General features: G+C 33.5%; 1 protein-coding gene across 1 annotated transcript in view; it reads left to right on the forward strand.

The window, feature by feature from the left end:
• Positions 1 to 14996, forward strand: part of LOC129806189 (protein lozenge) — a 53406-nt gene that overhangs the window by 25724 nt on the left and 12686 nt on the right. Inside the window, exon 4 of the mRNA XM_055854591.1 lies at positions 7584 to 7850. Within this exon, the coding sequence (XP_055710566.1) occupies positions 7584 to 7850 (267 nt within the window). The remainder of the gene's footprint in view (positions 1 to 7583; positions 7851 to 14996) is intronic.

The raw sequence follows: 14996 nt of genomic DNA on the forward strand, positions 1-14996 counted from the left end.
ATTTTAGCATTTCTAATTACACACTGTAAAAAATACAAAATGGATCTGTTCAGTAATAACCTTTTGAAGAGACAAATATTCTCCAAAGCCAAGCAAAACTTATTCGAAAATCTATCGAAAGCCTAAAGTGCAAGTTCGCGTACTCGCCGCTTTAGCGCTGATTGTTCTGTAATTTCGAATTTCGATATTCTTTAAACTTCAAACGTCAATAATGTCAACAACAGTATGCAAACACTTGCTGCAAAAAGTGAATTTTTGTGTAGTTTTGTGAAATTTCCGGATATATAACGTTTGAATTGCAATTTTATTAAAATAAATGCCCTTTTGATGAACTTACTCACTTTTGTGTAACTCATCGGTTTAAACGTTTGAACTTATAACGGATTTTTAGGTAAATTCTCTCTGATATACCTTCAAATCGGTACAGAAATTGCACACAAAAATTTGTGTAAATTGAAAATGTGTAATGAATTTTTTGTGTAAAATTTTACACATTCTCGTTTTAATTATATAGATTTTACACATTATACGGCGTTATCACACTTGCACATTAAAATTTTAATGTGATTCACATTAATTGTCGCTTGTGAGCGTCCAAATATGTTATTTCTGTTTTTGAGTCACTTAATATTTGGGGTTTTTCTATTTATTGATAAAGAAGTTGACTTGGCCTGCAAAAATAAGTTTAAATTTACTTAAAGCATAAACATTTTTCACATTAAAAAATTACAGAGAAAATCGCATTAATTTTTCGCATTAATGCTATAAATCAATTTATATCAAATTTTGCGGGCCAAGTCTACCTTTTTATTAATAAAGAGATCAAATTTTGAATATAAAATGATTTAAACACACAAATTACACATTTGGACTCTCACAAGCGACAATTAATGTGAATCATATTAAAATTTTAATGTGCAAGTGTGATAACACAAATAGAATCATCTAACAACACACCAGAATCACACAAAAAATTTAAAGTGTAAAATAAAAAGATAGTTGTGTAATAGTCAACTGATTTTCAACAGTGTGTAATACACTACAACATTTTTTATCACACAGTATTATTCTATTTCTCACATGGTGCTTAGGAAGAAAAAACGTGTACAATAGCGATAAGGAAGAAAATATATGTATCGTGAGAAATGTCTCAAGTTTTGTCGGATAGTAACTCTCATAATATAGGAATAATATTTTTAATATCACACACTTTGTCCACTTAAGTCACGCTCTCTCTATTTACAATTCCCTTTTATCCACATGCTCAAGAAAAATTCACTGATAAATCAACATGATCAGGCAAATTTGAGAAATATCTGGAATAAAAGAATATTCCCACAGTTTGAAGTCATTGACCAAAATAAAATCTGCAATACCGTGGAACACTAAATGATAAATGTTCCATGGCAAAATGCAACTTTGCAAATGGCTAAAACCACTCAAAATACGAGTAAGCATTAGTAACTGACGGGAGAGACTGATCACTGGACACCGGAAGCGAATTGTGTGGGCGATTTGTGATGGCGAAAAATACTTCAAATATATACTCCACATTGCTTATCCACGAACGCGTGCAAGCGAGGAAGGAAGCACGTGAGATTATTGACACCATTTATCAGACTCAGAAATACCTTCAGAAGGATTCTCATTCCACATATTCGTGTCCCTATTTTCCACATTGAATCATTCTATTGATTTTTCGTCAGACAAAAATGGCTTTTTACATTGTTTATTCTGACATTTTGACAAATATCAAATAAACACTTTAAGACCACCCACAGTGCTCTAAAATAGAATTACGATAAATATCGCTCCTGGTATCAACTAATGGCTAAATTACATAATCCACCTGATCAAAACCACAATTTTGTTTCACGTTTCAAACCCGAAAGTGTCTCGGCTTAATAGTAAATGCAGTATCTGCTTTCGTATTCTGGTAATTGAGAGACAAAATGACAGATGTCACTTGCGTTCAGATGGGTTTTTTATGCAATCAAAAATATAGAACAAAGAAACATAGCAACTCTTCAAATTCCAACGACCGACGCGACGACGCCGACAGTTGAATTGGTTGAATTAAAAATGTTATTTTAGAGGTTATGTGAAAGAAAGTCAAGTTGGACAACTAGCAAAAGTGGATTGGAGAAACCAAAAGGAGAACCTGAAGAAAAGTTCATATGATTATAGATACACTATCTTTGCTATTACACTGATCTCTAAATATGTTTTTCTTTAATTCAAAGCTTACATTAGCTAATTTTTCTTTAAAATTACGTTCGAATTGAAGAACAGAGTAGTGACAATCCGGGGCATATCAAGCCTAACTGTGTTATCACACTTGCACATTAAAATTTTAATATGATTCACATTAATTGTCGCTGGTGGTAGTCCAAATGTGTAATTTGTGTGTTTGAATCATTTTATATTCAAAATTTGATCTATTTGTTGATAAAAAGGTAGACTTGGCCCTCAATATTTGATATAAATTGATTTATAGTATTAATGCGAAAAATTAATGCGATTTTCTCTTTAATTTTTTAATGTGAAAAATATTTATGCTTTAGGTAAATTTAAAATTATTTTTGCTGGCCAAGTCCACTTCTTTATCAATAAATAGAAAACCCCAAATATTAAGTGACTCAAAGACACAAATAACATATTTGGACGCTCACAAGCGACAATTAATGTGAATCACATTAAAATTTTAATGTGCAAATGTGATAACGCCGTAATAAAAAGTGAAGCTGTTTTTCTTTTTTTTAAAAAAATTTTGCAGATATTGCACCGCGACTTAAACAAATTTACTCATAGTTCTTGTATTATTTCGGCGAACATTATGAAATATATATTTTTAGATAGTTTTTAACGAACAATTTCGAAATATATTAGACTGATAAGTCAATTCACTTTAGGAAAAAACTTGCCAATATTCTTCAGTACCTCTATGCAAAAACGTATGGAAAAATGAAATGTCGAGAGGCCCCTGTATCAATTATTAGACACTCGTATTAGAGTTGAGTATACACTTGACTATACACTACGATATCAAAAGCTTCTTTTTATATGACGTTATATAGTATCTAACTAAAAAAAAAAGTTAGATCTATAAGTCAGATTTTGGAATTTCGGTCTAAAAACTTTCTTGTTCTTCTTTATGTTTTTTTAGAAATGTTTTTTAGAAAATTCTTTATGTTATAAGAAAGTTTTTAGACCGAAATTCCAAAATCTGACTCCAGGTTGAACCAGGATTGAACCAGGAGACTTTCCGGGAACTTTTGAGTTACTGGTTGAAAAAGTACATTTCCTGCAACAATGCATGTTTCAGTACTTTTCGCCACCTTGTAAACACTTTTTCGCCATTGTAATAATAAATAATAAATAAGAAATAAAATTAAAATAAAATAAAAAGAGAAATAAATTATTATTATTATTATTATTATATCATCCTAACGGTCGACTCTCAACATTAAGTTAGATCTAATTCCACGAAAATTCTTTTTCATATTTGAAATTTCAAGTTCAGTGATAATTGTTATCCACTTCTTCTTCTTCTTCTTCTTCTATTTTATGTAAGGCTGTCGGACTCACTTGAGTCCATTATAGCCAAGTTGTTATCATCAATCACAATTTTATCATCTCTTTGACGAGAATTTACTGACACTGTCACTGGTAATAGTATTCTCCGCGAGACGGTTCTGTTTCCTTCCGCAGATGGCGCTACCAACTGTTCCTAATTTTTATTCTTGAAATTTTTGTCTTTAAATAAAATCAAATTTAACGAAAATTCATTTGAAGTTTCCACATGAAAATCAGAATTTCCACACAAGTTGTCAAACAGATCAGAAATATCAAGAAAAAATACTGGAATCTTTAAAGAAATATTAGATATATATCTAGCACTTTTCTCTAAAAATGTAGCATTTCGAAATATAAATACGTCGCAAAAATGTCTAGGGGCGCTAATGTATAACTTTTGAATGCAAGAAGCTGTTACGATATAAATTACACCGCATTTAACATTTAATTGAGTATCCTTACGCCAAAATTAGTTATGCCATTGGCATCTCACATGAGAATAGCATATTATTATGTTAATTTGTACAAAATATTTTGATATCATCCCCAACCTCCATTGATAATCCGATGTGTCCAGAGCACGCATTCATATCTGCTAACGATTGTAGCCTCATTAATCGCATACTGCGAAAATTCCCTCCCCCTACCCTCCCGGAGAGTAAAATTGTGCGTGGTTGTGAAAAGTTGTCCACCCCCTTCAAAATTGTCCCTTTAAATTTTGCGCGAAATTGTGCACTTGGTGTTTTAGTGCAGGAGATTCACGTGAAAATTCAGTTATCTCTTGGACAATTGTGTGGATTCCAGAGACCGACGGACAGCTTCTGGCTAGTTGATTGCGTGCCTGCAGTTATTTCCTGTTCTCTCCTCCAGCTAAAAAGCCCCAAACACTCCCTCTCCCCCTTAAATCCATCCCCATGCTCCCCTGGAAAATGCTGTAGTGCGTGTATTTAGCTAGAAATGGGATTAGAATATCAAACCGCTGCTCTTCATTACGTCCACAAAACACAGATAAACGGACGCTCGGTTTTGCGTTTATTCATCCACTATCCCGTCACTATTCACCCCGTGATTTACCCCACATCCCCCAATCCCCGGATTCACCTGGTGCTATTCACTGTGGATTGCTGCACAGTGGCCAGGTGAGGTGTCTAATTTCTGGTCAATAAACTGCCACAAGCGACTATCAAATCAGGTGAAAACACATTCAGACACATCACAGGTGTATATTTGGCAAAAGGCAATTAGAAACCTATGCCAACTTATGGTAGTTGGGATTCTTAATTTGACCGATATCGAAATTATCTTTAATACTCTCTAGCGATATAACTCACTAGGAAACGCCTCGTAATTTATTTTTAAGTTCAACGGCTTATAACCGATAACCGATTTCCATAGATTTAAAAAAAAAACTTGTAAGTTTGCCTAAAATAGATTAGGGGTTCATATTCCAATTGAATTTCGTACTAAAAATAATCACTGGGTCATAATCGGTTTATAACCGATTAGAACCGGTTTAAACTTATCATGGAATCTAAGACCTTTCCAACGATGTCAAATGTACCAAAATCGCTAGAGAAATACGCTTTCTAAAGACTTTTTAGCACTTGTCCTTGAAAAAGCGTTGCTTGGAATGATTCAACAGAATTTTTGTATAAAGACGAAATGTCCCGCAATACATTCTCTAAAGCGGTCTTAAAGAGCAAAAGGAGAGATTGGGTGTAAACACAAATAGATTTTAATTCTCCAATAGTGTCTTGGATAAATAGTAAATGGGACACTATTTGCACAAAAAGTCGTTGATGTTCGAAGAATTCAAATTCCGAATTTTCATACTAAATTTTCGAACAAGGTGGGGAAAATTGTGAAAATTTTTACGAACTTTAGTTCAATGTTAATTGCATTTATGTACAGAGAAATCGTCAATCAGAGCAAATGACACTCAAATCATCCAGTTTTTTCTCAGTGGAGATAGGAAAAATTCCTGCCTCCACTCAGAATCGAACTGGAGACCTCTCGTTAACTAGACGAGTGCTCTACCAACTGAGCTATTAGAAGCCACGACCTTTAGCCGATTTTTATTTTTTTTAGCCAATTTATTTAGCCAATTTAGCCAAAAAAAAACCAAAGTGGGGAAAATCTATGAAGCATTACATTAAAAAACTGGCAAAAGAGCTACTTAGTGATTATGAAGAATGGGACAGGATGACTAAACATCGTTATGTTGTTTTTTCCCCACAACAATGCGAGGACCGAGGACCGACACATTCCGACAATCTTTCCGTACAGAAGTAGATCTTGAAAAATTCGAAAATCTATTTGAAGATCCAAAAAAGAGACTTTCTCACTTCTTGATAATTCCGAAAGGTGGCTGAGGTACATTCTGTTCGAATTTCGAAGTGCTCAAGTCTCAAAATGTGACGGTCTTCACATTTGTTGTGAGGAAAAGAACAGAACAACGACGTTTACTGTTCTTGCCCCAGTATTTAATCACTCCATAATCACTGAGTAACTCTTTTGCCAGCTTTTTAGTGTGATATTTGATAAATTTTCCCAACCGAATATTTAGTATGAAAATTCGAAATTGAATTTGAATTCTTCGAACAACAACGAATTTTTGTGCAAATAGAGATCCATTTACCTTTTATCCAAGACACTATTGGAGAATCAAAATCTACTTCTGTTTAGGCTCACTTGAGAACTTCGAAATTCGAACAAGATGCACCTCAGCTACCTTGCGGAATTATCAAAAAGAAAATCTCTTTTTTTGCTTTTCAAACAGATTTTCGAATTTTTCAAGATATTCAAGATATGTGGATGGTAAGATTCTCACTCCTCATGTCTCAAGTCTCTATCCATAAACGTTTAACCCGTTTGACTTCTAGCTCTGATAACGGTCAGACGAATAAGTCTGTATTAAGAGTATGCAATATTTATCTTAAAGACCCTTATGGCTCCCCCCAGGGGAGTGACTTTAGCTCTAAAATATGCAACCAGTTTTAGTGTAAATTTTTTCCCGTTTTCGTACGAATTTCACGAGATATCTCCGAAACTATGTAGGTTGCCAGTTTTGGGTTTTCGGTTGCCTCTTCGTTATTAAATTGACTTTTATTTTGTATTAGTATTTTTTGCTAATTCATTCTACATTGACAGAAAACACCTAGTAAACTCGAAAGTTTTTCCGGCACGCTAGAAACATGGAAAACAGGAAACGTCATGCCTCTGGCTCCCGCACACATTTAGATCGGTAAAATTTCATGAAACCAAAATTCACATCCCCTTCTTTCTCACATGTTTTTCAAATGTCTCTCTCATTCTTTCGCTCTCCAAATTCGATTGAACTACATTGAATTTGTTGTGATGTTTAAAGGAAGAAGAAGAGTGCGAAAAAGTGAGATAGACACAAGAAAAACATGTGAGAAAGAAAGAGATTCGAATTTCGACTTCATGAAATTTTCCTGATCTAAAAGGTGTGCCGGAGCCATTAGTATTCATTTTCAAAATTGAAAATTCACATTTTGTTTACATTAAGGAAGATTTGGAAGCCCCGGATGACGGAAGTGTCGTACCACTCAAATTTTTTCCATATTCTTTTATGAATTCTTAATGAATCTTTCGCCGTCTGAAGCTTAAAAAGCTTTAGTTAGCCAAATGGTATCATAAATATTCAAGATCATAGAATTTCAAGAAAGGATTTGGTAAGGTTTCAGCCTGATCTGAATCCACAAAACTTTCTTCCGATTCCAGAAAGTGTGATTATTAGGAATTTCACCTGAATTGCGGAGGATGCAACTGTTGCCCAAAAAGACTCTTCACAAATCCCCGGACTGTTGATGAATTTGTTGTGTGTGAGAAGAAGTAGAGGAAATGCCGGGAAATGATTTTGTGTGTTCAATGGATGGGAAATTATAGGCAGAAAATTGACTGTGGTGTAGAATGTGGGGTATAGTTTGGACGAGAGAAGATCAAATTGTTAACTCACTGTTGCATTTCTCTGTATTCTAAATTAGGTCCAACTGGTGGTCATCAATATCGTGCTCTGGGTCTCGGTCAGAGGCCATTTCTCGATGCTCCATTTACGGGTCACCTGAGAGAATTGGAACCGTATAGACGGAAAGTGCCAACATCCTCAGCCAATCAATTGCCTTCAGCACCTACAGCAGCATCAATGGGACCGTCTGGGAGTCACTCATCATCCTCCTCAAACGGATTACCCTCATCTTCGTCCACAATTGACTGCCAAGACCACTATAAACCAAATGCACCACAAATACACGGTAAGTCAATTTTCTTTCCTACATTTTTAAAGCGCAAATAAAAATGCTCGAATTGTTTTCCACGGCAACTTTATCAAATTCACAAAAATTGACTACATAAACTCTCTCTAAGGAATTTCACTAAAGTAACGAACTATCCCTCTGAAGTATATTATTCGTTATATTTCATTATTTTAATTGCTTATAGAAGAACAGATATTAATCTTTCACTAACCAAAATTAATCTATTTCACCGACCAAAATCGATTTTTTATGCCTCCTTCACACCTTTAGATCAAAAGTCTAAATTCACATCCCTTTCTTTGTCAAACCATATGCATATGTCCATCTTACTCTTTCGCACTCTTCTTCTTACTTTAAACATCACAACATATTCAATTTAGCTCACTCAAATTTAGAGTGCGAAAGAATGAGATAGACATATGAAAAACATGTGAGAAAGAAGGGGATGTGAATTATGATTTCATGAAATATTCTCGAACTAAAAGGTGTCCCGGAGCCATGACTAACGAAAATTAATTGTGTTTTTGATCCAAGTCAACTTTTTACAAACCAAAATTGATTATTTATGGCTTCTGGAACATGTTTTAAGATCCAGAATTCAATTTCTATTCAATTCCAGTGTCAAAGAGTGGGATAGACATGATACAAAACGTTTATCAAAAGCATTCTGAATTTAGACTTCATTAAATTTTCCTGATCTAAAAAATGCACAGGAGAAATTACTGACCTAATTTAATTTATACTGCTCATGATCAAAGCGATTGTAATAGTCGACCAAAATTAATCTTTTCATAAGATATATTTACGCCATACCTTTTAGATCGGTAAAATCTCTTGAAAACAAAATTCGCGTCCCTTTATTTTTAAAAAGATTTTCATAAGGTTTCGTACTTGAAATTGGACTAAATGAAATTTATTTTGGTGTGATATTTAAAAGAAGAATAAGAGTGTGAAAAAGTAGGATAGAGATAGACATAAGCAAAGCTTTTGAGAAAGAAAGGGAAGTGAATTTTGATTTTATTAAATATTCGTGATTACATTTTTTACAGACTAAATTATATTTTTCTACTGTCTACAATCAATATTTTTATGGTTTCAACACATCTTTTAGATCAGTGAAATTTCATGAAATCGAAATTCACATCTCTTCTTTTCTAAATTTTTTGGTATATCTCAATCCCACTCTTTCGCACTCTTTTCTTCTTTGAAGCTTCAAATTTAAATTAGTTACAGTTTGAAAGAGTAAGATGTAAAATTTCAATCGATTGAAATTCACTCAATTGAACAAGTGTGCCAGCACCATTAGAATAGACTTTTCATAGAACGAATTTTATTTTTCTACTATCTAAAATCAATATTTTTGGTTCTATCCGAAATTGACTTTTTACAAACCAAATTTGATTATTTATGACACTTCGACTTAGCTTCTAGATCAGGAAAATTTCGTGAAATCAAAATTCAAATCCGTTTCGTCCTCAAACGTTTTGCATAAGTCCGTTTTACTCTTTCAGATAGATAGGTCAGATTCTTTAAAGGAATATAGGAAATAAAGGAGTAGCAAAGCGTCCAAGGCTTTGCGAAGTGCTCGAACTCGTGACTTAGATGCTATCCCTCAAAAGTACTTTCACATTATTTACCGGTTCTCAACCGATTTAAACCGATTTGTAAATCACTCGAAAGATCTCACAAAATAATTTTAAGAATAATAAAATTGATTTTCAGACAATAATTACTTATCGGTTTATAACCGGTTCATTACCGGTTCACAACGGATTTACAAATCACTCGAAACATTGCCCATAATAATTTAAGGTTAATATAATTGAATTTTGAATAAAAATTATTTATCGGTTATGAATAGGTCCATTACCGATTCAAACCCGATTGGAACCAGTTCAGTTTTGTCAGAAATTCCAAGACCCGATAAAAATAAATATTTAATCGACAAAAATACCATTTTGTCTGACTGTATTTTCCTTTTATTTCTAACCCGGATTATTTTAGAGCCCTCATACTCCCAATGTAGATAACTTAAAAGCTAAATAAATAAATACAGATATGTCAGGTATTTTAACATGATTGTTAAAATCACCTGTATTGGAACTTTTCACTCTTTTCGCACTGTTCCAAATCTATCTAATTCTAATAAATTATTAATGGATTTGTGGTAAAAGCAATTTGTCCAATTGGTGAAATCTCATTATCCGCCCCAATATTTCTAATATTCCAGCACGAACATTGCAAAACAAAAATTAACAAGACGGCAATGAAAAACCGAAGAAGAAGAAATAAAGGGGAGATAGAAATAAAAATATGTTGAAAAAATAAGCTGAAGTCCACACATAATCCACTTTGTCTTCCCTCATTTTGGGATCATCGTCTTCATTTTCTCTGACGAGATGCAAATTACCTTCTATACACACGGTTATTTGGACGAAATAACCCTTTTACGGGAACAACATCAAATTATACAATGCCTTGTTTAATATAGAATTCTTTCTTTAAATCTAAAATCGAAAAACTACATCAGCCAAACGGCGAGGAAATCATCACAAAATTAAAGTGAAAGAATGAAAATTTAACCTCAAAACCAAAATCTAATCACACGAACGCGATTTAGTGATGGAAACAATTTAATTATAATTAGGTAAACCTAGTAAAGCACACTAAACTTCCACAGACCAGCGTAACTCACCCACGAAAGATCCAAATTAAATCAAATTCGACAAAGTTTGTGGTCATTGGGAGTTTTGACCACATATTCGTGGCTCCTCAATTTAATGAAATTACATACGTTTCAAACCACTCAATAAGGTTCTTTCTGGGGGGAGGATAAAAAAAAGCATAGGTTTCTCGCTGTGGTTTGAGACACTTTCATTGATAGACTTCTTTCATTCACCTCAAAAAGTTTCATTGAGAAGAAGGATAATGCACTGTTTTGAGAGAAAGAGAGGTTTTCCAATAATAGGAAAATATCTTAGTTTTTTGAAATCTTAAAAATTTTTAAATGACATAAATATTTAAATTTTTCGATTTACTGTGCTCTTACGGCCCAATCAAACAAGGGTATTTCGATATTTACCCTACTCTACTTTACACTTGTGAGCCTTGAAAATCTCCTTACATGGTTCGTTTTTGCGATAAAATCTTCATACCGTGTGTTATAGTTCCCCGTAGTGTGTCTCGGCTAAAACGCAAAGTCAGGAAGTCTTTCTATTTCATTTCAAGAGGCTTCTAAAGTGCAAGAAAAACTGCTAATTTATGATCATTTGATGATATTCAATAGAAAAATGAAGATGTTTTCTAGCACTTTACTGTTCTCAAATGCTTCGACATTATTGAATTTTTTTGTATTGGTTTCTGTCACGACTGTTTTGCGGTTATGGACCACTTTAAGAATTGGGGAAATCAGTACAGACAGAAACCCCAGAAACCATTAGAAAGAAAAGCCGATAATGCAAAAGCATTTGAGAACAGTAAAATGTTCAAGAGAATGTTCATTTATCATCACATCACAATGGTTAGGGGAATGTACTCTCCCTTCGAACGTTCATGCCTTCCAATAATGTGAATTTTCTTTTATTTTTCCTAAGAGATTTCCAGTATGTTTGGGAGTTAGAGAAAAAAATTGAATGAATATTTTGCTTTATTTTTTGTAAATTCAAAAGTAAATAGTTATTCTTAATATTTATAACTATTCTTAACGCATCAATAATCTCTTTTTGGTAGAGATTATTAAATATACATCTGATTATCTGATTTCATATGCCGAGAGATAGGCAAAATTTAAAACTGGTAAAGCTGCCTAGTTCGCCTTTTCCGCTTTTTGTAAACCGGCTAAGGGCCTTAACAGACATGAGGATTAGCCGAGAGACGGCTTAGCGTAATTATATTCGAAATAATGGTTAAACTTCATTTCCATCATTTTCCACTAAGTCGTCTCTCGGCTTAAGTCGTAAGTGTGTCTAGGGCATAAGACTAACACATTTTTCACTGAAAAATCGGAAAAATCTCATTAACATTTCACATGGCATTCACTTTCTATTGATAAGTTCAAGGTTTTACGACTAAGAAAAGCTTCAGGTGATCTTTCGAAAATTGTAAAAATTTTTAAAAGATCTTGTAATTAAAGAAGCACTATACGAGACTTTAACTTAAACTTGAAATAAAGATTAGGAGTAAAATATTTATCTCTAACCTTTATTTCCACAAAATTGATGAAAGATTTTAAAGAATTTCGTATTATTTAAAAAAAAAACAAAAATTTGTAATAGGGTAAGTGTGTCAAATTTCTGCATAGTTGCATGCAAGCGCCAAATTCTCAAGTTTGAAATGCAATATTTTTAACACTAATTGAAGTTTTTGTAACTTCTTTTTAAGAAGTGTTGCTTGGAACCTTGTAGACAGTTTATCGTCTTTATTTTCTCTAAAATTATTCCTAATACATTTTAAAATGAATAAAAATGTAGACATAGCATTGGTGGCCTATTCTGGCCACATTCAGTCTCATAGTTCCTTGCCCTTCCGGAATTCTTTCAATGCTTTCTTCAGATCATCTTGCTCGTCGAAGTGATAGTTTTTGTTATTTTTTGCATTGTATAATCTCGAGAGTATGTAAAAACTAAAAAAAATCATGGAAATTTGAAGACCAAAAAATATGGCCGGAATTGCAAGCTGGCCGAAATTTAATACACTTACCCTATGTGTAGTTTAAAACAAGAAAAAATAGGATAGAGATGTTGTAGAAAATTGATATTTTAGCGCTCCAACAAGAATATAAAAGCATGCCAAGGTAATTAATAACAAAATATGTCAAGAACAGAGTTTGTTGATGTGTTTTTGTCCTTAATATCAAATTGACGAAGTAGTCTAACAATTCCATCATACTCTCCTCCAACTCTGTGTCTCAATTAGAATTTCCCGCCAACACAGGAGGGGTTGGAGACATATTGAGAACCATGCGTCAATATTGCGATGGAAATGCTACATACATTGTATAAGTAAAGTATTTTCGAAAGAGATATTCGTCCACGTTTGGATTTAGCTCCTCCTGTAGCAAAATATGCAGCATATTTAGATTAATTATCTCTATGAGTGACACAAGATGCTCAAGATACAATTTGTGCACAGTAACTTCGTGATTGTCTTAATTAAATACAGAGAATCTTACAGCGTGGTATATTACAGGGGTAAAAGAGGGGGAAAATTCACCTAAATATCCTCTGAAAATTTAATATTAAACAAGGTAGAAGCAGTAATTGCAGAAATTGAACGAATGGCGTTTTAAATAGAGCAAATTTCCTCAATTTTCAATCTCAATTGGGAGTTTAACGGTGTAAAAAAACCACATCCAATTTTTCGTCCTCCTTCCTCCCTCTTTTTATCCCAGCCACAAAAACCCCGGGAAATGTGTGTGCGCTGCCTATAACATTGATTTGGAGCCCACCCCTGAACAACACATTTTTTTCATTTGGTGCTAATTACAAAAAGTTAAACATTAAAATGGTGTTTATTTTCTCAATAATTGCGCGACAAACCCTTCAACACCCAACATCTTTCATCCAATAATTTGGATCAATATAATGTAATTTCATACATCTCCTTTTATTCATCTTCTCTCACCTTCCAGTAACTTCTTTTTAGCTCAAATTCTTTATTTAATCCCATTCTCATGCACACGCAAATTCTCTTGATCTCTGTCGATCCCCTTTTGCACCCAAGTCCAGGGCTTATGCCGAAAGCGAATTGATTGTGTACTCATCATTGAACCCATTGAGATGAGTGAAAATTGTTGTTATTATTCCTTAACCTCTCATACTCGTGTTCTTTCTACATTTATTATTTGTTTCAATAATCTTGGATTTCTCTGTGCTTGGAAAAATTCAATAATACACCGGATGTTAGTGCAATCAGGGCACGTAAAGTACTCAAGATTGAATTATTGCCATCAATATACTGCTGGAAGATTGATATTTTTTCGTCAAATTATCACAAGAACTATTTCTCTCTTCATCGTGAAATGCGATAAAGTGCTAGGGAATTTTTCAAGATAATCTTAAAAGTATTCACAAAAAAACTTATCAGTTTTAAGACAAAGAAAGCTTAAATATTTTGGGTAAATAATTAGTTCACAATTTAAAATTTTAAATAAAGAGTTAGGGTGAAGTGGGGCACCATTGAATGTGGGACAGCTTAGAAATTGGAATTTTCATATATTTTACTGTTCGAACTTAAAGAGAAAGACTTTTCAAATTGTCACCGTCCTAGAGCTACGGTAAGAGATATTAACTTCCGATCTTCGGTGATTCTCAATAAAAAAAGCGATATCTCTAGATGTTTTTTTTTTTCTTTTTCTCAAAAACCGCTCGTACGATCCTCTTGTTTTTGGATATGTTTTAGAAATAGTCCAGGCGCACATTTCGACCAAACATACCTATAACCTAAAAGAAACCGCCATCTTGAATTTTTGAAGGAAAAGGTTTTACTACTTTAGAGGGTCTATTTTTAACCGATTTGGATAACTTTGGATGCTCTGGAAAGGTCTTGAAATTTCCAATCCAATTCCATCAGTCGCAATTGCTAATGAATCGGTTAAGTACCCGTAAATGGCCAATCTTTTTTAAATAGTCTTTTTCTGTCCGTAAACTTGTTACCCATCTTGAGGTGAAACGGAAAGAGATACGAACTTCGGATCTTCGGAGAACCTCCCAATAAATCGATCCAAGGAATATTATTATGATTTTTATTTTCCAAAACCATGTTTTTTGGTTTTTCTCAAAAAACGACTCATAGAGCCTAAACAGAAATAGATTTTGATTCTACAATAGTGTCTTGGATAAAAGGTAAATGGAACTCTATTTGCACAAAAAGTCGTTGAAGTGCGAAGAATTCAAATTCAATTTCAAATTTTCATACTAAATTTTCGAACAAGGTGGGGAAAATTTATCAAATATCACACTAAAAAGCTGGCCAAAGAATTACTCAGTGATTATGGAGTGATTAAATACTGGGGCAAGAATAGTAAATGACGTTGTTCTGTTTTTTTTTCCTCACAACAATGTGAAGACCGTCGCATTTTGACACTTAAGCACTTCGAAATTCGAACAGGGTGTACCTCAGCCACCTTGCGGAATTATCGAGAAG

This window comes from Phlebotomus papatasi, chromosome 3, assembly GCF_024763615.1.
Source record: "Phlebotomus papatasi isolate M1 chromosome 3, Ppap_2.1, whole genome shotgun sequence".
Classification (NCBI taxonomy): Eukaryota; Metazoa; Arthropoda; class Insecta; order Diptera; family Psychodidae; genus Phlebotomus; species Phlebotomus papatasi.